This window comes from Triplophysa dalaica, chromosome 23 (assembly GCF_015846415.1).
Source record: "Triplophysa dalaica isolate WHDGS20190420 chromosome 23, ASM1584641v1, whole genome shotgun sequence".
NCBI lineage: Eukaryota > Metazoa > Chordata > Actinopteri > Cypriniformes > Nemacheilidae > Triplophysa > Triplophysa dalaica.
In genome coordinates this window covers 4,523,267-4,548,736 of record NC_079564.1, presented here as the reverse complement: position 1 = coordinate 4,548,736, position 25,470 = coordinate 4,523,267, and the positions used below count along the sequence as shown (strand labels likewise).

The 25,470-nt window shown below is 37.3% G+C and overlaps 2 protein-coding genes across 5 annotated transcripts in view; one reads left to right on the top strand and one right to left on the bottom strand.

Annotated features, from left to right (window-relative positions):
• Positions 1 to 8,846, bottom strand: part of plppr5b (phospholipid phosphatase related 5b) — a 36,652-nt gene extending 27,806 nt beyond the window's left edge. For 2 of the 4 annotated variants that reach the window (XM_056738322.1, XM_056738325.1), the window contains exon 1: positions 7,652 to 7,746. In XM_056738322.1, coding sequence (XP_056594300.1) covers positions 7,652 to 7,702 — 51 coding nt within the window. In that variant the 5' untranslated portion in view covers positions 7,703 to 7,746. Of the gene's footprint in view, positions 1 to 7,040; positions 7,143 to 7,651; positions 7,747 to 8,705 lie in introns of those variants that run through there. The other 2 variants (XM_056738323.1, XM_056738324.1) reach the window with 2 other exon arrangements.
• Positions 8,847 to 9,580: 734 nt separating this feature from the next.
• LOC130413248 (phospholipid phosphatase-related protein type 4) lies at positions 9,581 to 24,718 on the top strand. The gene is made up of 7 exons (XM_056738320.1): positions 9,581 to 9,915; positions 13,042 to 13,227; positions 15,987 to 16,116; positions 16,788 to 16,983; positions 19,442 to 19,499; positions 19,831 to 20,004; positions 20,777 to 24,718. Exons 1-7 carry the CDS (start codon positions 9,838 to 9,840, stop codon positions 22,133 to 22,135), a joined length of 2,181 nt encoding a protein of 726 aa, XP_056594298.1. The 5' UTR covers positions 9,581 to 9,837; the 3' UTR covers positions 22,136 to 24,718.
• The last annotated feature ends 752 nt before the right edge of the window (positions 24,719 to 25,470 follow it).

Genomic DNA, 25,470 nt, shown 5'->3' with positions numbered 1-25,470 from the left:
CCCCAAAAACATTAATAAAACTCAAGCGAGATCTTCGGAGAAAACCATCCCTGCTGAAACCCCCTCAGATGTTCGCATTAACCTTGCGGAGAATCAATTACTGTATGTTCGACATGGTGGTGGAGCTGTGCATCTGTTATAAACTCTCAGAGAATGAATTGTGATAATTAGACAGCTGTTATTTACATTAGCGTGACAGTGAGGATATATATGGGTACAACAGAAGAGAGATGGCACATGTTGAGTCAGAGTGTGAGTTCTCAATCAGAACAGCAGTGAAACCCTATTGTTTTTGTGTCACTACACAACTCTGATCACACTGGGATAACAAGAATCACAGCCCATGATTTGGAAATGCTGTAATTGAAATCTTGAATTGAATTTTCCCATTTTATATATTTTGTTCAAATGAATTGCAGAGACATGATCCAGAAATCTATAAACAAGTTACATGTTTGATGTATTACCATGATACAGTTATTATTTTCGTTACTGTTCGGAAATAAATTAGGAGCAAAAGGACCTACATTGACTTACCACAAGTCATTTATATACTCTATGCAGACGCTTGCAGTATTAAAAAGATATAATAAAATATTAGAAAGAAATAAAAAAAACATTTAATAACTAAACTTATTAAAAAGCTAAACAACAACCAATTTCAAAGCAACTTGTACGCAGTGATTCATAAGAAAGTCTCCAGAGTGTAACAAGCAGTGCTCGAATTGAAGGGGGACTGGGGGATTCCAGGACCTCCCCATAAGGCATTTGGGACCCCCATAAGATGTAAAAATAGACTTTGGGGGGTCCCTCAGATATTTCTCATTGATTATTTACAATAATTTATATTAAGTTTGTTTATGGGCTAGATGTCTCTTTAAATTTGAAACGCCCCGCCCCACGTCTAAAGACAGCTAAGCGCAGGACAGTGAAAGAAGCCTGTCCCTTTTGTAAGCCAGTTTTAAATAAATAGTATATAGTTTTGCATGTTATAATCAAAGATATTGTGTATTTTGTATAAATTGAACATTGCGAGACTAACCCCCACCAAAAAAAGTCTTATGGTAGACCTCTTCAATCCGGTTAAAGGAGTTCTGAAGGGACTCTCTAGGTTGTTTTTAGTTGAAACATATTGAAATAAATATCATGATTTGTTAAATAATAAAAAAGCCTTTCTACTGCAGGTGTGGGATTTGAAATTCCACTTTAGGCAATTGTGAAAAGGTTTGGTATTGTTTGGGTACTGATAGATCAGTTTTGTTGAATTAAATGAAAAGTATACAGTTCTTATCATTTATTCACCCTCATGTCATGCCAAACATGACTTTATTTCTTATGGGGAACACAAATGAAGATATTTTGAAGAATGTTGGTAATCAAACAACAATGGAGGCCCATTGACTTTGTATGGACACAAAACCACTGAGACATTTCTCCAAAATATCTATCAGGTTTGGAATGACATGACGGGGAATAAATGAAGAGAGAATTTTTGTTTGGGTGAACTATCCGTGTTAAGACCATCTGTGCAGCTTCACAAATATCACTAATAAAATTTATGACTACAAGGTCTGGGCAGTTTCTGAAAGCAGGCCGGCGGGTTGTTTAGATAATATCTGTAATTCATGCTGAGAGATTTGATCCCTGTCGAATAATGAAAAAATTATTACAAAGTATATCAAACTCATCAAGTCTCCCCAAATTCGCTATCATTTTAATTAAAAATATGTGCAAATTAAAGGATTTTTGTGTCACATTGCAATGGTGAATGTGAGCGACCATCCGAGGATGATCTAATACGAAAAGGCAATTAAATAGTTTTATCGCATATTTAATTTTGTTTAATTATGTACCCTGTGTCAGGAAAAGATTGTCCTTTAACTAAGAGTGTCCATCAAACATCCAATATAAAACCGAGGGAACATGATAAAATAATAAACTTGTTCGGTTGGACATTGAACGATTATGTTTAGGAGTATACACCCTTATAAAAAGTTTTCTTAAAGTGTACAATCAGCCTTTGATATTTGTGAAATAGATCCATAAAAAATCTGTTAACAAAACTATAAATTCTTTCATCATTTCTTCCCCCGCATGTACTTCCAAAAGTCTTTCTTCTGTAGAACACAAAAGAAGATATTTTGAGGAACGTTGGTAACCAAAAAACATTGGCCCCCATAAACTTCCATTATATGGAACCAAAAACATTTCTCAAAATATCTCAAAAGTCAAAATTTGAAATAATATGTTACTGAGTAAATGATGATTGTTCCAGACAGATTTAACTAAACCCAGCATCAAATCCACAACGTTAAATGAACGTTTTGTGTATAACCAAAAAGAACCCTCTCTTTCCCTCTACCAGACAGAGGAGTCCACTTATTTATCCATCTCATGATTTTTTTAAATGGATTTAAGACAGATACTTCACAGTGCACTTTAATCATCCATTTCTTCCATATAAAAGGCACGGTTGTAATGAAGCATTAAACTCAATATTAATGGGATCATTCAGGAAATAAGGAAGAGAAGACCCGAAGGCATTGCATTTTACTCTACTGTATCTCTTTCTCTCCGCCATCAGTGTTCCTTCAAGTATTAACTCCATTTATGAATGTTACCGAGAATATTGCCACCTAACAAAGTCCCATTGCCTGAGAGAAGGAGCTGCCTTTAAGATTAAATTTGACTAGTCTTTTGTTAAGACAGTGGGACTTTTATTACGCCATTCCTTTCGGTTCACACAAAGACATTTGATAGAGAGAAAATTATAATTAAAAAGGCCATTGGTTATGTCAACAGGTGATTTTAAGCATCAATTTCATGTGCGTGTCAAAGTGTCTAATTATATCACAGTCTATTCAATGGCTCTTGGAATATGTGATTTTTATTATAAAAGATTATTTGTAACACTTTGTGTTAAAATGTTTTGTATATGAATCACTAAATAGTATAATAGATTGAACTGTGTTCATTGCTGCTAGTTTTAAAGGTCCAGTGTGTAATTTTTTGGAGGGTCTATCAACATTAATGCAATATATTACACATAAATGTCTTTAGAGATGTATAAAAACCTTACATAAGCATTATCTTTTTATTACCGTAGAATGGGCTGTTTCTATCTACATAAACCGTGGGTATCCTTGTTTGGAATTCGCCATGTTGTTTCTACAGTAGCCCTTAACGCACAAACTGCTCTAGAGCGCATTGAGTAAATATGTTTTCTCCGTTGGCAAAGAAGCAAAAACATGACGACAGTTAAGTGTCAGCCGCCGAAGTGCTTCGAATGGGAGGGGTGGAGGGATCCGCTGGTTGCAATTCGCAACCTTACCACCAGATGTCCCTTAAATCTCCACATTGTTCTTTAATCACAGCATGACTCTTGTATCACACTGCCATCTCTTTCTTCTCCAAAAATAATAAATTCAACCTAAATCAACATTTGAAGTCTATTTATTCTTTCAGTAGATAGCCATTTAACAATAATGTACAATCATTCAGCACAGTATGTACGATGACCAGTAGTATGTACTACACCAGAAAAACAGATTTTTAGGGAATCAAATCTTTCAAGAATTATAAAAAGTCAATGTTGAGATCTTCTGACATGTTTTTTAAGTTTGTAAAAAATCTACGAAAACAATTAATTAGCCAAAGTGATACTGCTTGGCAGCCTAACTGTGATCTACAGCCAAACATACTTTTTTAAATCGAAGTCATTTTACAATGGTTTAAAAACTCATATCAAAGATTATATGCAAGGAAAAACCTAGATCAAACACCTGGCGGGAAAATCAGTTCCCATTTCTTTCAAATGAGCCTTCAATGAACTCACAATCCCACAATTACATTCTTACAGCGCATAATATAAGAGAGGTTGATATAGTCTGCTCATCAGTTACGCTTCAGAGTTGAAACTGCATGCTGTTGCTCGAGTGATATAAAAATATAAAGATACACTAAAACTATATTCGAATAACACTTAATTTCGCAGCACTATGAATCAGGTTAAATAACCTTTTTCTTGACAGGTAACCTAAAAAATTTGCTGACATCTAAATAAACCTAAATAAAATCAGGTTGACTGATTGTTACACCAAAAAGCATTAGTTTTATGAGTAAAATTATTTACATTACATTTATGCCTTTGGCAGACGCTTTTATCGAAAGCCAGTTGCGGTCCATTCAATCAATACGTTTTATTCACAGAATCTGTCCCTCTGGGGATCAAAGCCATGACCTTTGAGTTGCTCACACTGCTATGTGTAACTCAATGGAGCTACAGGAACAAAGAAAATCAATTAAAATAGGTCGCTAAGGTAACAATTTAACTTTTATAGTGTAGGATTTTGCACTGAAGATGGAAATATAGACACAATCTTTTTTCTTTATTAGGGTATTTGGAAAAATTATAGTATCCCATTGGGTGTAAGGAGATATCTCTAAAATGTTGAAAGAGGCCTTTAGTTCATTTCGATTTCTATTAAAAGGAACTTAAATGATGCACAATTCTGCTTCATGGCTGATGGTGTTGCGCCATCTAGTGCTGCACCAAAAAAATAAAAAAATTGTGCCAACTACAACATGACTAAAATATGAACCTCTGAACAAATTTGTGCACATTATTTACTTATATATATATATATATATATATATATATATATATACACGTGTGCGAAAAACTATTAATTTGAATTCATTATAAAAGGCAACATCTGTTTAACAGTTTTATGAAGCACAACTCTAATCTACAGTGCATTAATAATCTTTTATGTGACGTAACGCCTGTTCATGCATCACAAACCACAATTATGCAGAAAATCTACATTTTGCTCAAAGCTGAAAGAACCCAGAACAGAATGCCTGTCAAGAATCTCTTCCCTCTTAGAATTGATATTTCAATCCAAAACTCACAAACCATATCTTTAGAAAGATCTCCACAAAGAATTTCAAGCCACTTGCAAATATTCAAGACGGGTCTGCCGATGATTGCCGTGGCACAGCAAACAGCGGTTTCTTTCCAACGGCCCGGTGCCAGCCTCGGCCCTTCAGATTAATGAGGATGGGTCCGTGGGGAGAGCTGACCAAGCATTTCATTACAAGCTAACAATAAAAGCTAATTCAGCGCAGTACCTCGTAACTTTGATCCCTCCGGACAGCGGTAACTAATCGGGAAGGGACATAAGAACTTTGCAGCACTTTTTGCATGACAACAACTTCTTAGGAGGAGGCCATGGACAAGCCTGCGTGCATGTTAAATGTTTCTTTGCAAACCCCTGCCACCCAAAAAGCAATTTAGAGTCTATAAATATATTTATTGACGAGGGTTTGCTAAAATGTAGAATAATCTGCCAGAGACAGACATTTGGGAATGCTGGAAAATCGAATAAAAACCGAATAGCCATATATTTCATTCAGTAACTGTATATCTGCACATCAGCGTTTTTTGTATATGCAGTAGAACATATGACTTTTAAAAATGTAACAAACACAAAGAGCCAAATGAATGCACTACATCGTCCTCATTTAGGTCAATGAGAGCTTCTGACGGTCTATTATACTGCATTATTTGGCAATACATCAACAAATGATTTTGCTAAGAAGAGTTTCTGCCCCATTAGGTCTGAGTGAGTAGTGCTATAACTCTGGGTGTTAAAAGCGTGATTTAGACCTCTGTGAAGGCACTGGGACCTCAGCGAATGTAAGTCCTGCCCACACAGAAAACTGCAGAACATTAAACACATCCCTCTGCAGCTGGGCTCAGCCGAGTAGGCGAGTCGCTTCCTCAACCCACTCCAGAAAATGTATTGATGTAAAAGCTGTTATTTATTATGCAGGTAATGCCACAGTAATGAGCATGGATTTCAAATCTCTTAAACATAGGTAATAATTCTGTATAGTTTGTAAGGAATATTAAAAAAGACTAGGCTATAAATTATTATAAAATATTTTAAAAATATACTGCATAATGTAGGAATCAATACACAAACAATATCTATTATTATAAAATGTAGTATCAACAAATAAAAACTCAAATTTAATCCCAAAAGTGTACGCCCTTTTCAAAACAAAGTAGTACTTAGATTTATTTTGGATCTGTAATCTGGCAGATGTTGCCTCCAGAATAAAAAACAGTCTGGAACAGGAGCGGGCAAACGTTTTACTCCGAGGGCCACATCAAGTTTTCGAATCCTTGTTAATGGCCGCATAATATTCGCACATTAAATTAAATCTTGTTTTATTTATTCCAAACGGAAATTTGATAAATACTGTAGTGTACATGCATGCAATTCCTTCAACCCTGTGTTTTATTAACACTTTTGTATTGAAGAAAAAGCAAACATTTGCACACAGTCATAAAACACATTATTATTATAATTTACAATATACATCATTTTATTCTGGTCATTTTTTCAGATATTCCTCTAACTCAGGGCTGTGCAATTAATCCCAAGCGGCCGCATGAGAAATTGGACTGTTAATTCTAAATTCTGATCAATATTGAATTTATGGCTTTTAAAATGCAGTAAATATCTGATCTGATCTAACTATCTTATATTTAAAAAAGAAAAACCACCGCCGCTATTACTTATTCTGCACCTCTACGCTTTGTGCATATCACGGGTTATATATCAGATTTGCAATATTCAGTTTTAAAAATAAAACATTGTAATATCACAATATTACAATCTCAATTTAATGTATACTGTATCCATTATGAGCCATATTTACATTTATTCTGCTTCTCGAATCTGATTGGCTGAGAGCCATGACAAATTTTATCTGTATCACTACGGGAACTACATATATGATGGGAACCCTTTCACAATTCGGATTAATAAGAAGTGAATGTAAAAGCAATATATATAATAGCATTTCACAGCGATAGTGACCGAATGCAGAAAAGCAGATACGTCACAGCCGTATCTCTTTCTCAAGTGTCTCGATACGCGCTTTTGATAACAGAAATTGCCACGTCATGCTAAAGTAGTTTATACAGCGTTTAACACGTCTCCCTCTCTTTTTTAACTTTTACTCACGTATGCTGCATTGCAGAATTGTTTGTCACGGGCCGTAGTTTGCCCACCTCTGGAATGTGATGTTGTTCAAACTCATGCGTCGCAGACCGATCCGCGTATGACGTCCAAGTACCGCGAGAGCCATTCTGCTCGTTATGCTTTCGACTAGTTCTCGCGGTACTTGGACGTTATAGGCTGATCGGGCTGCACAGCGCCGCACAGAATACTGGGAAACAAAGTTTCATAGTTTATAAGTTGCTACTTGATGCTGCGCTTTCTTGAGCGATGCAAAATAACTATTATTATATAGATATTCGTGGTGATATAGGTCTTGATTAAATAGCGTTAATTGCTTTGAGATTTCAGTCAAAAATCTCGCCTTTGTAGGCTATCAGCACAAATATAGGTTCGCGTCCTCCTCCACTTTCTTTTTATTTTCTATATCAAGTCCAAAAACTTCTTCAGGGATTGCAGTTCAAAATGTGCACTTAACTAACTCACACGTAAGTCAATGTTGCTCTCGTTTGAGTTTACTCTGTGCCAGCTGTCGTAAACTTCAAGGTCATTTAAAAACTACATTTGTTTTAATTAGTATGCAGATCATTATGTTTGACGTGTATTTGGCAGCTTACCTCCACAGTCAGATATTTGTAGAATTCTTTGCGACTTCTGAGATCAGTCATTGTCGTACTTTTGATGCCTGAAATTCAAAATACATGGACATTACAGGCCTACATGTTTGAAAAGAAGGAACAGTTTTAGTAAGGCACCACTGGATGGCGCCATTGATCATCTTTTGAAGTTTGCACCAGCTCTTGTTCAGGCAGGGTAAAGCCTATACATTTCCAAGTTCCAGTGATTGAACTATAATATTTCTGACTCAAATCCCATTTATTTATAACTATAAATTTAAGTACAGTTATATTCTATGTACAAATGCACCAAATACTTATTATTATTTCTTAACAATAATAAACCATTATTACTCATAGAGATTAACAGAAAGGGCCTGCGTTCATGGCCAAATTCTAACATAGTTCATCTCATCATATTTTGGTTATCAGACTTGATGTACAGTATATACTTGGTTTGTGAAGATACAGTACATGATCCCTATTGGTGTGTCAAGTAAAAGAAGGGCATATCTGATTTGAGAATAAAAACAATACAATGTGAATCATGTTGTAGTCTTGCTGTAGGCCTTTTCATGTTTTTTCCACATGATATTCATAGCCATGTTTATTTCTCTCTTCTACTGTGCACATATAAACAATTTAATTTGCCATATGCACTTTGTAGATTATTTTTACACTGTACAAATGGAAAACACAAACTTCTAACCTCTTCAGTCAAAACAAAGTCGATATCTGTGATTCAGTGATTCCCTACAGAAATTAACTCAAAAGTTTCACAACTGAGGAACGAGTCTCTTTAACACAAATTACACGTAATATTATATGTATTCTCACAAAAAAAACCTTATCCAATGTACATCATACAAAATAGTGTTCCTGTAAACACTCCATTAGATATTTCACTGCATAATTACACCATCCTGACCAGTGTTTACAGATATGCAAATTGATATACAGTACACATTGGCAAGGGGCGACTGCGCAGTTGCCATGGCCTTAAAGGCATAAAGTGCGTGTGTAGGTTGAGATGCAGTGAAATATAGAGTCCTACCTTTGCCAGTGGGACGTTCTTGGCATCAGCAAGGACCCTGGTGATCGTCGATCGCATGCAATCTCGGGGTGTCAATGCGTATGCTTAATAGATAACTTTTTCAAGCCGGATTTTATCTATAGGCTATTGAACCCAGCGGTTAATAACACCTCATGCACTGTGGTGCTGTGACTGCTTCTGCGCAGGCGCAGTTTCGTGCGCACTTCGCATGGAAGCGTCTTCGCCTTCGTATCCTTTACCTCCCTTTGGCAGGTGTCTCCCAGGACACGCGCACATTTTGGGTTGTGTTTCTTCACGATTCTGGGTAGAGACATACGAAACCCGGATGATGTCATGGTCTTATCTGGGATGTTTTTTTTCAGAGTTGCCCAGAAAGTCTTTTAATAGTTTTTTAAACAGTAAATGATATATCCCTGCTAGAAACAAAAGAAACCACCACATAAATTCTAACAGATGTAATTAGTTTTAAAGGGTCTCTACTTGTGATGCATTGGGTTCCATTAAATCTTACTTTATCTATCTATATCAATTCAATATAGTAGATTATTAAAAAAAAGTTGGAAATGATTGTATTGCATTTATAGTATTGTATCGTGAGTTGTAACACATTTAGGAAATGAACGCACATTAAACACTCATATGGAATCATACCCACAAAATGAATTTGGTCATATGATGGTCTTTTACGTCACCCAACTTCCATTTAAATATTTATTTACATATGTAATTCATTATGCATTAAGAAACAACAGACTGTACTGTCTTACAACACTGTTACTGTCCTATATTTCTAATATTGTTGATAACACAATAACTACAGGAATGTGCGACGTGTGCGCATGCGCGTCAGCACACAAGCCCGTCTGCCTCAAAAAGCCCATCTGATGTCATCTTGCCGGCATTCTTTTCGTCTCTGTCTGTTTATTTCATTGCAATCACTTTCAGTTGCAACACAAACAGATGTCCACTTGCATATCGCGAGAGGTTTAAATCGCATATGGGTCATTCATCTCTCCCCACCATGCGTTTGTTGTGGAGTGTGGAGCAGCTGATCTAGACGTCTCGTTTGGCCGGATCAAGGTGGACGTTTAACACAACAGGTTATTGGGGTTTCGGTAAACGATAGTCGGTCATGTCTGCGCGAGAAAGGCTTAAAGAGAGGATGGTTAAAGAAAGCGTGACATTGCTGCCTTGCTTTTATTTCGTGGAGGTAAGAGGACGCGCGTTTGCCTGTGAGATCAAAATGCAATTGCATTATAATTCTCCAGTGACTGCATGAAAGGATCGATGAATGTAACATTCAAATATTGCATTGTTGCATTAATTACAAATGATTTTCATTGAATGCATCGTTGTGCTGTGGAACAGTAGTTGAAAAGAAATTGCTCATTCATTGCTTTGAGGGCTAATGGGACTTTATGGAGTTCTCAGTGGTGTTACAAAGTATCAAGTTTGTTTTGTGCTCCATTTATTTAAGAGATACATAAATATACACACGAGATATTTTGTAAGAGAATTCATGTTTTAATCTTAGGCGATAGTCCTACATCTCATTGTTGCTTATAATAATTAAAATAAGAATTCAATATTTATTGCATACAATAAGTTTGCCGAGCAAAACCCCGTCTGGATCATTTGAAATCAGTTCGTAAAGTTAAAATTAAAGACTTTTATTTCATTAAACGGATCTGAGCACTCTCTCTCTCTCTCTCTCTCTCTCTCTCTCTCTCTCTCTCTCTCTCTCTCTCTCAATTTTTTAAGTCAACATCATTCTCTGCAGTGAATAGCATCTCATATGTTCATCATAAAAGACCATGCTGTGATTTCTCTTTCTTGCATGGTCTCTCCATCAGATGCTTTAAGCTCCATGTTTGGTGGGTAGTGGAATATGTAGGTCAGTTTGACATGAAGAATTGAGGCAGCACAGCTTCTACACGGCATACAGACACATGTGGTCTGGTGCACGAGAGAAAGATCTAAGCGTGCACTCACATACATTATGCAGGATTGTGCCGAACGCTTTCATTCAGTTATTATTAATTCCTCCATTTGCCTTGTTTTATTCAGGTTGGTAATATCGCTGGTCAAATAACACAAACTGAATGAAAATTAGATTTTCTGGATTTTTGGAGAAGTTAAGATAATGTTATATGTTGCATGTGAAGTCTCTCACCTAAGAACATCTCAGCAATGAGATGAAGCGCCGTTTGGGTGCTCTCAACGTAATGGGTTCTTTACCAACAGGACACCATCTGTACCTGCTGTGAAGGTGCCAGGCCCACATCTTAAAATAGCTACCAAGCTATCTCTGCCATTTATATCCATCAATTATTCAGAATTCAGCATCACCTCTTCATTTAATTGTGGATCTTTTTAAAGAAAACTTGAAGTGGCATTTGCAACCCATTTCTTCTGTTCTCGGGCTGTTCAGCGGATCCAGAAAAAAAGTTTGTGTTTACATAATGTCTGTGCACCGTGCATATTAATTTTGTATTTATAAACACATACACTTACATGTTTATATTTAAGAAAAATATGAAAATGAATAAATATTTATATATATAGACATGTACTGTATTATGTTAACACAAACTTTTATTCTGGAGGTGATTAATTGAACCGTTAATTGAACAGTCTCTTCTAACTGGATATTCAGCAAGAAAAAAGACTTGATTTTGTTGAGTTGTGAAAAAGTGGATAAAGCAAAATAAAGGCAGACCACAATGCAAGTTTCTAGTTTATTTTGGAGGACTATTTCCCTCATGAAATGATCTGGCCATTGTAAAGTACATTTTATTGTATTTACCTTATTTAAATAACAAGCATTAAAGGGGTTATATGACGCGGCTTAAACAAATATCACGGTTTGTTTTAGATCTAAAGCAATGTGTAAACACGACTTAAGGTTAAAAAACGCTGTATTTTCCACATACCGTGCATATTTGTATCTCCTCTTTGCCCCGCCTCTCTGAAACGTGCAGACTTTTTACAAAGCGAGGTGTGCTATGATTGGCCAGTTAACCAGTGCGTAGTGATTGGTCCAAAACTTTAAGCGTGTGACAGAAATGTAACGCATCTTACCATATTTGGAACATCAGGTTCCAAAGCAATTGTACTGACATGTACCGACTTGAGTATACATTTGAGCGGTCTAAGTCAACCTATACCACGAACGTAGATTTGTGGGGGTGTGGTTACACGAGGCGTTTCAGGCAGGTCTTGATGAGCATTCGCTTTTAGATAGAGTGCATTTTGTGTTCCCACATTTTTCCCCACATTTTAACATGTCTTATACATGCATGAACAACTTAAAACACACCAAAGACACGTAAACACGCGTTCGCACCATATGACCCCTTTAATGAATTGTGCAAAATATTTCGAACAATGTGTTTTATTAAAGTAAATGGGTTCCATTTATCTTTCCTGTTGAAAGTCTCACCCAAGAATAATGTGTTTTCACCCCATGTTTGTGTTCTTTGTTGTTCTTGTTAACTGTTGATTTAAGCGTTTGGATCACAGCCAACTCTTGCCAGTGTTTGTTAGGTTTCCTGCTTTTAATCACACAGCACCATGAAATGACCCTCATTATACGCCACATATAACAGTCTGTATGTATTTAAACCCTCGTGACGGTCCAATCCCCTTTGATGCATTTGCAATATTAAGCCCGGCAAGCCGGTAATTATGACACCGGGTTGAAGTTTATTACAGTAAAGTGAGGGGGTCAGTTCACAGGCGTTTGATATGCAGATGGTTACAGCAGGCGGCTGCACTTCTTTGCTGATTCTGCAGAGTTGTGCCGTGCCTGAGCTGATACAACTGACCCATATTTGCTTCCCGTGTGATGACTCTTGAGGGAAACTGCAGGCGATTTACAAAGAGTCTCTGCGAAAAGCACATCATTAAAACAGTGGTTAGTCTTAAAAGCCTGTTTGCTGTATTTATAACAGCAGATGTTTTAACTGCTTACCAGACGATTCTTGGAAATCATTCTGGTTGTCTGTATTGCTTTCTCCAAGGCTTTAAGGATATTACCACACAAGCCGGGGTTTATTATATAGAACCATTTTCGTAACCGTGTTTGCTTGATGTCCACCTTACTCTGCAGTGTTCTCGCATAATGTAATACTTTAACCTCTCATCAATATTTCATGTCAATTTATTTGGTGCATTGCTGGCCTGTCCAGATTTATTTTGCTGTAATGACCATATTGATGTGCAATTATTGCTCTCGTAAGCCTCTCCAGGGATGTCATGTGGACAATGTAATTCTTTGTGGGGAAAAGCGTGATCGTTTCTGAAGAGTTATGTGCAATGTTTTCTTATCCGACAGCTTCCTCTCCTTGTCTCATCTATGGTCAGCCTGTATTTCCTGGAGTGGACGGACGTTTTCAAACCGGTCCGCTGGGGTTTCAGCTGTCATGACCGCAGTTTGAGTCTTCCTTACATCGAACCAACACACGAGGTCATTCCGTTCCTCATGCTTCTCAGCTTGGCCTTTGCTGCACCTGCAATTGCGGTCAGTTCAACCATTCACCTCTACACACAAATACACACGTACTGCAAGACGTGCTTCTTATTTGAAAATTTGAGAGAGTGATTTTAGTGAGTTATTGGTCTCTTTATTATGTTGGCTGTGTTTCCTTAGGAAACCTAGGATGTCCAAATAAATGATTTATGCTCCAATTCTCAATCACAGCATTTTTTAACCTTAAATCGTGTATAAACCGTGCATTACAAATAAGACAAACGATAATATTTGTTTTAGCCGTGTCATATGACCCATTTAAATATAGGTTCACACACCAGCTGGCGTCCCCTTCACTTCCTCAGGGTGAGCGATCTTGATCTGTGTCTAAACCTCTGTGGAGAAGAAAATTTGCACACGAATGCTCACAGCCCCAGCGAGTTCCTCGCCCCGCTTCACGAACAGCGAGCTGCCAAGTGCCATTTTTCTCTCCTCGACTATATGACAGCTCGAGTACATCACAACACTAGCAGAACGTCTGCCAGCCCTCTGAGAAGCTTTATGACACATCAAATTTATTATTTCTTGCTTCTCGTACCTGGTAAGGTGTCCTCGGGTTAACTGTACGTCCCGGAGCAGATGAGTGCAGGCTTTACCAGAGATTTACGGCAGTTGGGGGGTTGTGGAGCTGGAGGGTCAGTCGTGCGGAAACCCGTGATTATTTCACACTTGAATTCACGTTGAGTTCTTGGGGCACATTACTGCGTCATGTTAGAAACGAAAAGATGGCTAAATGGTTCTGAATGCTTATGTGCAGTAATGAATTGTTTGTGGTTTTCTTGTTTCTTCCTCTGCATTTATTTTTTGATGTTTACTTATAGTTAGTAGCCAAGTGAGGAAATAAACATATTGTATACTCATATGCTCATATTTACATTAAGAATTATCAAACCACACCGGGCATAAGTGATTTTTTTTCTCATAAAATGGGCAATTTTTGCTCAATATGCAAATGTTGTCATAATATCATTAAGTATTCATGATATGTCACAGATGTTCCTTTTAAAAATCCTTGAAGATCACCTCATTCCAAACCTGTAGGACTTTCTCTCTTATGCAGAACACAAAAGATATTTGGAAGAACACTGGACACCAATGACTTCCATTTTATGGACACAAAACCACAGAGACATTTCTCATAATATCTTCTTTTGTGTTTCACAGAAAGCGTCATATACAGGTTTGAACAACATGAGGGTGAATATGTCAGAATTTCTATTCAGCAAGACTCTCCATTTAAAAAAAAAAATATATATATTCAGTACAAAAATTTAGAGAAGCAGGAGACTTAAAGGAAAGTCTCCATTTCCTCTCTATTTATTTATATATTCTCAATGCCGTATCAGAGAAACTGTCAAGATATTACAGAAATCTAATTCTTCTTTCCTATGGGTAAGAGAAGATGAAGGCGCTGCTTGAACATAATAAAATAAACAGAGACAGCCACTCTATTTCAGGTAATTCAATAATTTAGTATGAATTGCAGACGTAAAGAGCTCTGACCGCACTTACATCTTATCCCAACAAGTTCAGCTGCATAAAAAGTGCAAGGCAAAGCAGGCGACTAAAAGTCATTTTGGCTGTGAGATGATGACAACAGGTCAAAATTCACTCATTGTTTTTCCTTCAGCACCTTTTTGCTCTACAGTCTGTTTACCTACACAGGGCAGATTTAGCATCAGGGCAGGAAGTGACTACAGCCATCGAGTAACTCCTGTGGCTTTACCAGGTGTCAGGACAATATCTGTGTCTGAGGGTCTTGAGTTGGTCAGATGGGATGGGATGGTGCGATCTGCGTGCTTTCTGGGATCCAATTCAGGTCACGGTGAGGCACGTAACGATGCCAGTGTTTATATTGTATCCTTAGCACCTCCCCTACCAGGCGTGAGCGTGAAGCACAGCTGACATCTATCCCATCATCCCACTGGGATTTTTAAATCCTCACCTGGTGACCAACACAATGTAGAGCTGAAGATTGCCGGCTGTTGAGTCTGAATGGACACTGAAATTGTTTCATCTTGGCAATTTTTTGGATGATTTGTTTTAAATTCCCCTGAACCTGAAGGTTTAACTTCCGTATTCTGACACATTTCCGAGTGATAATGAATTTCAATGGGGAAATTAGTGGGCGTGGCTTGCGTTTTTCAATGTGAGTTGATTTGATGAACAGCTGTCGCATTGACTCTGAAAGGAAACTGGCAGCAGACTGTCAGGTGAAGGGGCGGAGTTAACGGATGCTCCGGCAAAGCCGTCTAATTTATGTCATTTGAGATGGATAGTCATTTCAGGGCGGAAGTGCATTTTCAGATTTTAACTAAAGATAATGAGGTTACATGGATTTAAAAAAAAAAGACCCACATTGATACGTTTTTGAATATAAACGCTGCAATATTTCTTGAAAAAATAAGAATTGTTATTTTTAATTTCACTGGGACTTTAAAAGATTTGATGGTGATGTTTATCGCAAGAGCTGTTCTTTGATCCATGCCTTTTTTAATTTTTTGAGCATTTCGATAAACATTATTTGCATTGTGTAAAACTGGTTTATGCTGCAAAAACATGTGTGTTAGAAAAAATATGATGGCTTTACTATTTAAACCCATCTGTAGATGTGTTGATGGACTTTATCCTGCTGTGGATTTGGTGTCACTGTTAGAGAGGACTTCTCAAAGTTAATAGGAGACAGTTGAGTGCAATGTGAGAAGAGAGATAACCGTGTGGAACATCTGATCTCCACTTCTGACTTTCAGATCATGATCGGAGAGGGGATTCTGTTCTGCTGTCTGTCCCGAACGCAGTGTGGAGGCGGGGCCGAAGCCGATATCAACGCCGCCGGCTGCAACTTTAACTCTTTCGTCCGGCGAGGTGTCAGGTTTGTGGGTAAGTTACATTTCTGGTTTCTTTTTCTTTCTTTCGTTTCCAGCACCTGTGATTAGGTCAGCGTGGAATCTTTACGCTTCTTCCGGTTGACTGTCGAAGAAATAAGATTCTGTCATGATTCCCTTAACCTTGTTGTTTTAAACCAATATCATCATTTTGGGGGTATATTATTACCTTAAAAGTAATAGTTCGGTAAAAAATAAAAATGATGTCAAATGATGTCTACTTCCGCAGAACAAAATAATAAGATATTTTAAAGAAAGTTGGTAAACGAACAGCACTGGACCCCATTCACTTCTATTGTACGGACACAAAACCAATGCAAGTGAATGAGGTCCAGTTAACAGCGTTTTTCAAAATATCGTCTTTTGTGGAAGAAACAAAGTCATACAGGTCTGAAATGACAAGAGGGTGAGAAAATTATGACATCACTTTTATTTTTTGGTGAACTATCACTATATAAAAACAATCTTTGAAGATTCCAGTGAGCTGTTCCATGTAACGTGCACGATACAATAAAATATTTAAGTAACATTTTATAAACAACACTCAAAATAGTATTTACACATTGGGGCGGTTTCCCGGGAATATGATTAGTTTAAACCAGGATTAGGCCTTAGTTAAATTAGAAAATTTAAGTTTGATCAAATATAATATTCTTATGCTCTCAGGTATCCATGTGTTTGGACTATGTGTCACAGCTTTGATTACTGACATCATCCAGCTGTCGACCGGTTACCCCACCCCCTACTTCCTGACTGTCTGCAGACCAAACTACACCCACCTCAACACTTCCTGTGATGAAAGTTTCTTCATCCTGGAGGACATCTGCTCAGGATCAGATGGCGCTGTCATAAACGCCGGCAGGTGCGGCTCACATTTTAAATCTGGATTTCTTGAAAACCGTCATCTTTGGATCAGCAGTCATAGCAAAATAATTCAACAGTCAAGTTAAATATAAATTAAAGGGGTCAAATGGCCCGAATACGTCTTTGGTGTGTTATAAGTTGCCCATGCATGTATTAGACACGTAAAATTGCAAAAATTCGGAACAAAAAGATGGATTCTATCTAAAAGCAAATGCTCACCCAGAACTGCCTGAAACGCCTCGTGTAACCACACCAAATACTTCATTTCGTAACATGCCTTGACTGAGACCACCAAAATCTAAACAAAAGTAAGGTGGGCGTACTTGTAAATTCCATTGCAACTTCACCGCTGCAGCCATGTCGTGGTTATGTCATTGCTAAAAGAAAGCCACTTAGTTTGCCCTGCCAAAAGACAGCTACAAAACGAATGGTAAAATTTTATTTACAACACTGTTCCAGAAAAGTACAATGCAAATGTTCAAGTTTGTTTAGTGCATTTCACAGACGATTGCTTGACAAACCTGGTCGAGAGATTAAGACCGACTATCCGCGAAAGCTTTGGTTAAAAAGTGGGGCCTTTTCCAACCATTAAAACTTCGCTGGCGCTTCCGATTCGTGCATAAGTATATCTTCATTGAAAAAGACTTTGTAACGGACTAACGCGAGTTGAGTTTGTCGTGTGTTTGTGATCTGCAAATGCAGACATGCGTGCAACATGAAAAAACAATAACATAGTAATGTAATAATAATCAGTAATAATATTCCAACTACAGGCAACAAAGGTCGTGTTTATAATGTCTTTTTATTTAGTATTAATTTTGTGTTTATTGTCTTTGTTGAGTCGCAACGAGACGAGGCGTAACACTGGTTGATCTAGATGAGCAAAGGCGCTCTGTATGATGTATATGGTTGTTTGTTTATCGTCTTTATAACGTCGTATATAAAAGGTTAAACAGTTAGCTATAGTTTTTAACCATTACATTTTTTAAATAAAACCTTACCAATCCTTTACACCCTTCTTAAGTCACGCTGGCAAAATTGCTGTATCAGCTTGATCAACTATTTTCCGTATCAGATTCAGGCTCGAATTGATATAAGGAGGTACTGATGATATTTTATCACCAGTCCGTACAATTGCTCCGGAACCTGTTCCAAATATTGATAGAGGCGTTATATTTCCCTCACACTCTTGCAGTATTCGACCTATCACTACACACTGGTTAACTGGCCAATCATAGCACACCTTGCTTTTCAGAGCAATGAGCTTTGTAAAAAATCAGTGCGTTTCAGAGAGCAAAGAAGAGATACAAACATGCACGGTATGAGGAAAATACAGTGTTCATGAACCTTAAATTGTGTATACACATTACATTACATCTAAAACAAACCATAATATTAGTTTTAGTCTTGTCATTTGACCCCTTTAAAGGTTCACAGTTTTGGGTTAACTTTACCTTTAAAACCTAGTGAGCATTTTTCCTCTATTGTGTAAAGGCACACACAAACTTAGTTTACCCATAATTCATCGCTGAATTTGTCTTTTGCATGGCTTGTTGTGATGACTCAGGAACTACTACGATATATGAATAAGTTGGATGCATTGTAGACCATTATACATCTCATGAATCAGGTTTTATTGGATCTTTCCACAAAGTCTTGTATTTGACACAGCTTTGTTTGTAGAGATATTTTTGGGGTTTTTTTCTGCATATTATGGGGTTGCTGAATCAGCCGTGGAGTTTTATTTATTCTCTTAACAGACGGAGAGGATCTACATCATTATATTCAACTGACAGATTGAACCCAGCTGAAAAATCTCCCTATGTTCTGTAGCTGTGGGGATAAACAGTGTCTCTTTCTCTTGTTTCCATCGCGGTGACGGTAGTAATCGCTCTAGATGATACGCACGAAAAAAAGATTGAACAAATTAATTGTTTTTTCGTTCTTATATTGATATTATAGCATTATTTTTATTTAAATGAATTTGATTGCTGTCAGGATGAGATTTGTGGGGGTGTGGGTACACGAGGCGTTTCAGGCTGGTCTGGGTTAGCACTTTCGCTTTTAGATATATGCGTCTTTTGTCCCACACTTTAATTTGTGCAATTTTACATGTCTAATACATTCATCGGCAACTAATAACACACCAAAGACACAGAAAAACATGTATTTGCACCATATGACCCCTTTAACTTACAATTTCATCAAAACTTTGTGTCATTTACAAATTCCATGTTTCTCGCTTTCTCTTTGTTCTGTTTCTATGTTTTGGTCTATAACTTCGAATTTTACTTGCTGTTCTTTTGCTGCCCTACATAAACTTTCATGACATTAGCACATTTAGTTATTCTAGTATCTTTGTAAAATAATTACACATGAGCTGAAAAGGAATTTCATACTTTATTCAATGCTGTTGTGATGCCAGGACTGATCAGGAATGCTTTTCTTTGTTCCAGAAAGTCCTTCCCGTCACAGCACGCCACACTTGCGTCTTTTGCTGCAGTGTACATCTCGGTGAGTAACAAATCTAAATAGTAAATAACAAAATCTGCGTCAGTCACGTTTTGCATAAACTATGCCAATAATACACATCACAACACTGATATCAACACCATCACAAAAAAACATGCTTTACATACAGTTCAGTGGTGCATTGTTAACATGTTTTCTATTGGTAATTTTTAAAGGAAAAATGTAGAATCCTTTTATTATTTATTATTTTAGAGTGTTAAAATGATAACAATAATAACTTTGTTCCACAAATATGAACTTTTTAGATGTTTTGTGATGTTAAAACGTTCTAGTTCTAGTGCCATGCCTATCATCAGAATCTCTTTTTGCGCAGATGTACTTCAACAGCACGCTGACGGATTCATCCAAACTGCTTAAACCTCTGCTGGTGTTCTTCTTCATTATTTGTGCCATCATCTGTGGTCTTACCCGACTCATTCAGCATAAGAACCACGCTGCTGATGTTTACCTGGGCTTCCTGCTTGGTGGCTGCATCGCTATTTACCTGGTGAGTTTATCATTTAAAAAATGATTTGTTAATAGGAATGTTGTTCCAAGAACGTGTCTTGTTTGGTTTAATGTCTGGTCTTCCAAATTTAGGTTTCGCACATGGTTAAAAGTTACCAAACACCTCAAATCTAACTTTTATAATTATAAGTATATTTTAATAATATTTTCATATTCACATTTATTTTAAAGCTAAAGTTAAATCCGAGGAATATATTTTTGATCCATAACATTTTTTTCATAAATATTTCTGATTTCTAAGGGATTTAATGTGATACTTGGCCAGTAACTATGGTCTATTATTATGTTGACTGTAATATTATTATGATATATTTCCTATTCACATTCACAAATTTAACTCATGAATTCAGCATAATATATTTTTAGTCTTTAATATTTTTCTATTAAGGTTTAAGATTTTTGGGGGATGTTTTGGTTTTATGTAATATTTATGCAGTAATTATGATACATTTTTCTATTGATTTTAGAATTATTTTGAAAAAATAAGATTTCTTTTAATTTCCAGGTCATTTTTTACCAAAGACCACAAAGTATGGCAATTGTTTAAGAATCTTTTATATTTTTGTGTCACATCTGTATGGTTTTCTTACATGGCCGGTGCCATATAAGTAAAAAAGTTTCATACCATTTCCATGAAGTAAAAAAAAAACTTTTCTAAAGACCAACATGCTAGACAAACTCTTACTATTTGTGTGTTAGAAAAAAACAACAAAATGTCCATAACATTTGTTAATGCTGTTTTGTCTATCCAGGGGCTGTTTGCTGTAGGGAATTTCCAACCCAACGAGAAACGTACAAGTTATGTTCGAGATTCTCACCGAACTATGACCGACCTCTGCCAGCAGGGTCACCACCTCCCCACCAAAAGCTGCAGTGATGGTCTCTCGTCTTCCCGCTCCGAGGGCATCCTCCACCGCAACACACGGCACCACCAAGCCGGATCTGTCAGTCTCAAGAGACCCGGCGGAGACGTGGAGGTCATCAGCCCCCGCAATCCCCCGCTCAAGGAGAACATGGTGACCTTCAGCAACACCCTGCCCAGAGTGCACACACCCGCCATGGATGATTCCGCCTTCCGCAATGCCACCATCCACATAAGCTCGGTGGATTCGAGTCGATCCAAGCAGTTGCTGTCCCAATGGAAGAGCAAGAACGAACATCGTAAACATGCAGTGGAATGCGGGGTAGGTCAGTCTCCTCCCAACAGCATGGATGCCCGCTGCAACTCTGAGCCGGCTGTGGGTTTTAACGGTGAACACCAGGGACCCGGAACGCCATATGTAAAACTGGCCACTGGAAGTACGACGTTATCCAGCAACCCCAGTGGAATCGCTGGCGGCACTCGGATGCATGTGCAGTCCCGTCCTGGTTCTTCGCAGTTGGTGCACATCCCAGAGGAGATGCAAGAGGGCGGCAGCAGCATTCGGGACAAATGGCTGAAGAGCATAGAGAGGAGCGCGGAGAAGGCCGAGATACCGGTGGTCAGGACTAACTCTAACGGACAACCGCGCATAATGCAGGTCATTGCGATGTCAAAGCAGCAGGGCCTGATGCAGGGAAGCTCTCCCAGTTCTGAAAGCAGCAGTCACACCAGCTCCACGGCACCGTTGCAGCGCTACAAGAGCCTGACGGAGGAATCTGCAGGTCAGGCCAGCTCAGGGACCATCATTAGGGTGGAGGCCCATCCAGAAAACGGTCGGCCGTTGGTGCATGCTCACTCCACAGATGGCAGTGGCTCTTGGACGTGGAAGTCCCAAAGCAGCTTTAGACAGTCGATTGAGGTTAATGATTTGAATCGCGACTCGGAGAGTTCGGAATCCGTACGGGATGGAAACGGCTCTACGGACCGAAAGAGAAATGGTGTTCCCAAAGTCGTTGCCGTGCCAACCGTCCCCACTGTCTCCACAGCGGGTGGGGACCAACACCCCAACCAAACGATTTCTACCATTCGGGTCACTCCCATGGAAATGACAGAGTCAGGACCGGCGAGCCGCGACGCAAGCTTACGCAGAAAAACAAGGATCCTGATCCCCGAAAGAGGAAACAGTCCAGATAACACCAGAAACATTTTCTACAAGGGAACGTCAAGCACCCCTGCAGTGAAAGAGTAGTCATTACAACTAAATCAATGGACGAATGAAATAAAAGTAGATGTTGGGTGTTTTCATAGACACATTTGTTGCTCTGCAAAGAATTCATTTCTTCGTTTTTTTGTCTTGTCTGCAGTTCAAATAAAAAAAATTATAAATCAACATACATTTACTTGACAAACAAAATGACATAATAGGTAGGTCAAACGAAAAGGACAAACAAATAAACAAGCACAAATATCTGTCATTGGGATAATAAGAAAGTTTTTAAATTAAATTCAAGTTTTGGCTTAATTCAATAAATTTAATTCAAGTAAATTTTTTCACCCTAATCTCAGATGTTTTTGCTCGTTTTATTTATTTTTTTATTTTATTTTGGGGTGAGAATGACACAACTTAATCCAAAAAATCTTATTATCCCCCCAAAACGAAAAAAATAATAAAAATAAATATACACTGTATATATACAATATACATGTATGTATGTATACAATGTTTTTAAGAAAAGAAGACTAAACATATCTTTTTCTCAAGTAAATGGGTATTGATTTAACAAGATTTAAGAACAAAAATGTATTAATTACCAAATTTTTGGCAGTGTATGTTTTTTCTATTGGGGGGGTCACAATGGTCAAGTAGGCGTTCAATAACCAGCTAGTGAACCTGTTTATATAGATCTTTTGTAGATTTGATATTATTAGCAGCGATGCTTTAAATGGTGTGCTTACAGCATGCTGTGCTTTAGCTGTTGGACAGTTTGCACATAAAAAAATCAAATAATAATTTTTCCCTTATGGCCATTTGTGATAGTTCCACTACAAGTTTTTTTAAGATTCTGTGTTGGGTTAAAAATAGTCTAACTTTTAAAAGCGTGTCAAGTTATACTCCACTGCTCCATCTTGCCTTTTTTTGTTGTTGCAAGAAACACATGTAAATGCCAACTGATTGACCTTTGTCCGTTTTACTTTGTATCTCTGATGGCATCACATGTTTTGCATGAGATGATTCACTGAATTCTAAGCACAAAACCCAGGTTGACATTATTATGTTAACTTATGTGATAATGTGACTACCGAATTGTGGCGTGGCGGTATACCAAACTTGTTTTACCCTCTGATACACTGTGAAGCTGGAACCGTGTCAATATATCAATATCTATGATTTTTCATTAAGCATTAATGCGTCCTACACTTGTTAAACAACTATGCTAGCTGATACTCTTATTTTTGTATTATAAATACCTTTCAAACATGGTGCTGCCGTATTTTGAGAATGAAAAGTAAGAAAAGCTGGATCTTAAAAGAATAGTAAAACATCTGCACTCGTATGAAGTTTCATGTGAGCTTTCTAATGACCATAAGTGCTTCGATTATTCTCTTTTGCAAAGGAGATTTCGCAATTCGGTTTCAACATGACATGCACTTCATGTTAACTAATCGCAATACAATTGTTTCTTTCCTTCTATGAACATGACTGTATGTCCTACCAGGGTGTGACACAACACCTTTCTATCAATAACTACTGTATAATACAGTGACAGCCAATCAGAACATGCGTTTATGTTTAGACCGATGAGATGTCTTGCACTGTGACATGAAAAGCATGAAATGCTTGTATTGGTTATCACTTTCTTATATCACTCCTGGATAGGACATTTCTTTAAAAATCGCCATGATCAGCTCTCAAAACTCTTCTCAAATGTACATAATCATTTCCACAGTAAATCCTACAAATGATTCTGAGGTTTGCACATCAATTATTTTCGTGGATGGATTGGTTATTGTTGACACATAAGTTATCCAGCCAAATTTAATTTTTTGCATTAGTTTGTGTGGTTGTACCCAATGTTTTTAAGACAAAAAAATCACATTACATCTTTTTTATACTTAGTCCAGAATTATGGATTATGGTTCACAAATAGATCTGTGAACCTAAAATGAAAAAAACTCATTAAGCAAATACACTGAATTGTATATTTCCTGTAACTTTACTGTGTATACCTTTTTAAAAACTGTAAATGAATGTGCCAAAGGGTATTTTAAAGGGAAAACAATCCGTTTTGAAACATTTCTATAGAGTTCTGTAGCTATTCTTATAATCTGAACCACAAACTGTGTGCCAATGCATGTTAGTTGAATATTTCACATGATTTTTCTTCTCTTTTTTTGTAAATGATCTGATGATGTAGCAGTGTGATTATTTATATAGAATATTAACTACGTGTTGACAATCTTTATAGATGCGGTTGTTTTGAGTCACACGAAAATAACGTATGTAACACGTCAGAGATTGTTTGGATACCATGTTAATGTGTGCTGATGATGTTAGAGATGCATTAAGCATGCCGGTAGCAATGTGTGTTTCCCGAGGAACATTTTCGTAGCACTTTGTGTAACTGTCATGGACACGGGGATGTGAGATTCGAATATGAACGAATCCGGTCAAACCTGTCACAGCGATGTCACTGTACGTGACCTGATACTGGAGCGAAAGTGTTAAGCGATGTTTAATGTACTGAGAATAGACGTTTGTTTACAATGTTACATGTGTCTGTTTGACATAGGTAAAACGGTAGATGAAAAAACTGTGCCGTATCAGTGTTGGAATAAACATTTGCAACTTAAATGCAGAGTCTCTTTTTAATTGTAAATTGGCTGCTCATTTTTTTACTTTTGTTAGGGCTGTCAAACGATTAATCACGATTAATAGAACTAGCGTCCAGAATAAAAATGTGTGTTTACATTATATACTGTATGTCTGTGTACTGTGCATATCAATTTTGTATTAATAAACACAAACAAACACACATGTAATCATACATATTTACCAGTAATTTAAATTATATAAAATGTTTATGAATATTTATATTTTCGTAAATAAATGCATGTGTATGTAAATACAAACTTTTATTCTGGATCCGATTAGTTTTGAATAGTTGTATATACACTGTGGAAGTTGTTTTTATTTTTAAGTATATACACTAGCTACTTGGTGTACAAATATTGTTTTCTATTGATAAATATAAAGAAAAAAGTTAAATAATTTAGCTATTGTTCTTTTATGCATTCTAAAGTGCAATCAGAAGTATCATCACATTAAAAAATGAACTCCTTTCCCTGGACCAGTGAAGGTCTCTCGAACTGCAGAGACACATTTTATCCGTCGCTATGCATTTAATGAGGATGTTTTAAAACCAGATCAAGAACGTCAGACAGCACACAAACACACACACAAAGCCTTTTCGGTATCAGGAAACGCTGGTCTTTTTAAGACTGCCATGTACAGTATAATTATCATCATTGAGTAGCCTATAAAGTAGGTCAGTGATTTGACCTAAATTGAATATGTGCGTTGCC

What these genes read in the sequence shown, in the direction of transcription:
- LOC130413248 (XM_056738320.1), top strand. Translation starts at nt 9,838, where the DNA reads ATGTCTGCGCGAGAAAGGCTTAAAGAGAGGATGGTTAAAGAAAGCGTG. An exon ending in CTTGCTTTTATTTCGTGGAG is followed by an intron (nt 9,916 to 13,041) that starts GTAAGAGGACGC and finishes CTTATCCGACAG; the next exon opens with CTTCCTCTCCTTGTCTCATC. An exon ending in GCGAGGTGTCAGGTTTGTGG is followed by an intron (nt 16,117 to 16,787) that starts GTAAGTTACATT and finishes TTATGCTCTCAG; the next exon opens with GTATCCATGTGTTTGGACTA.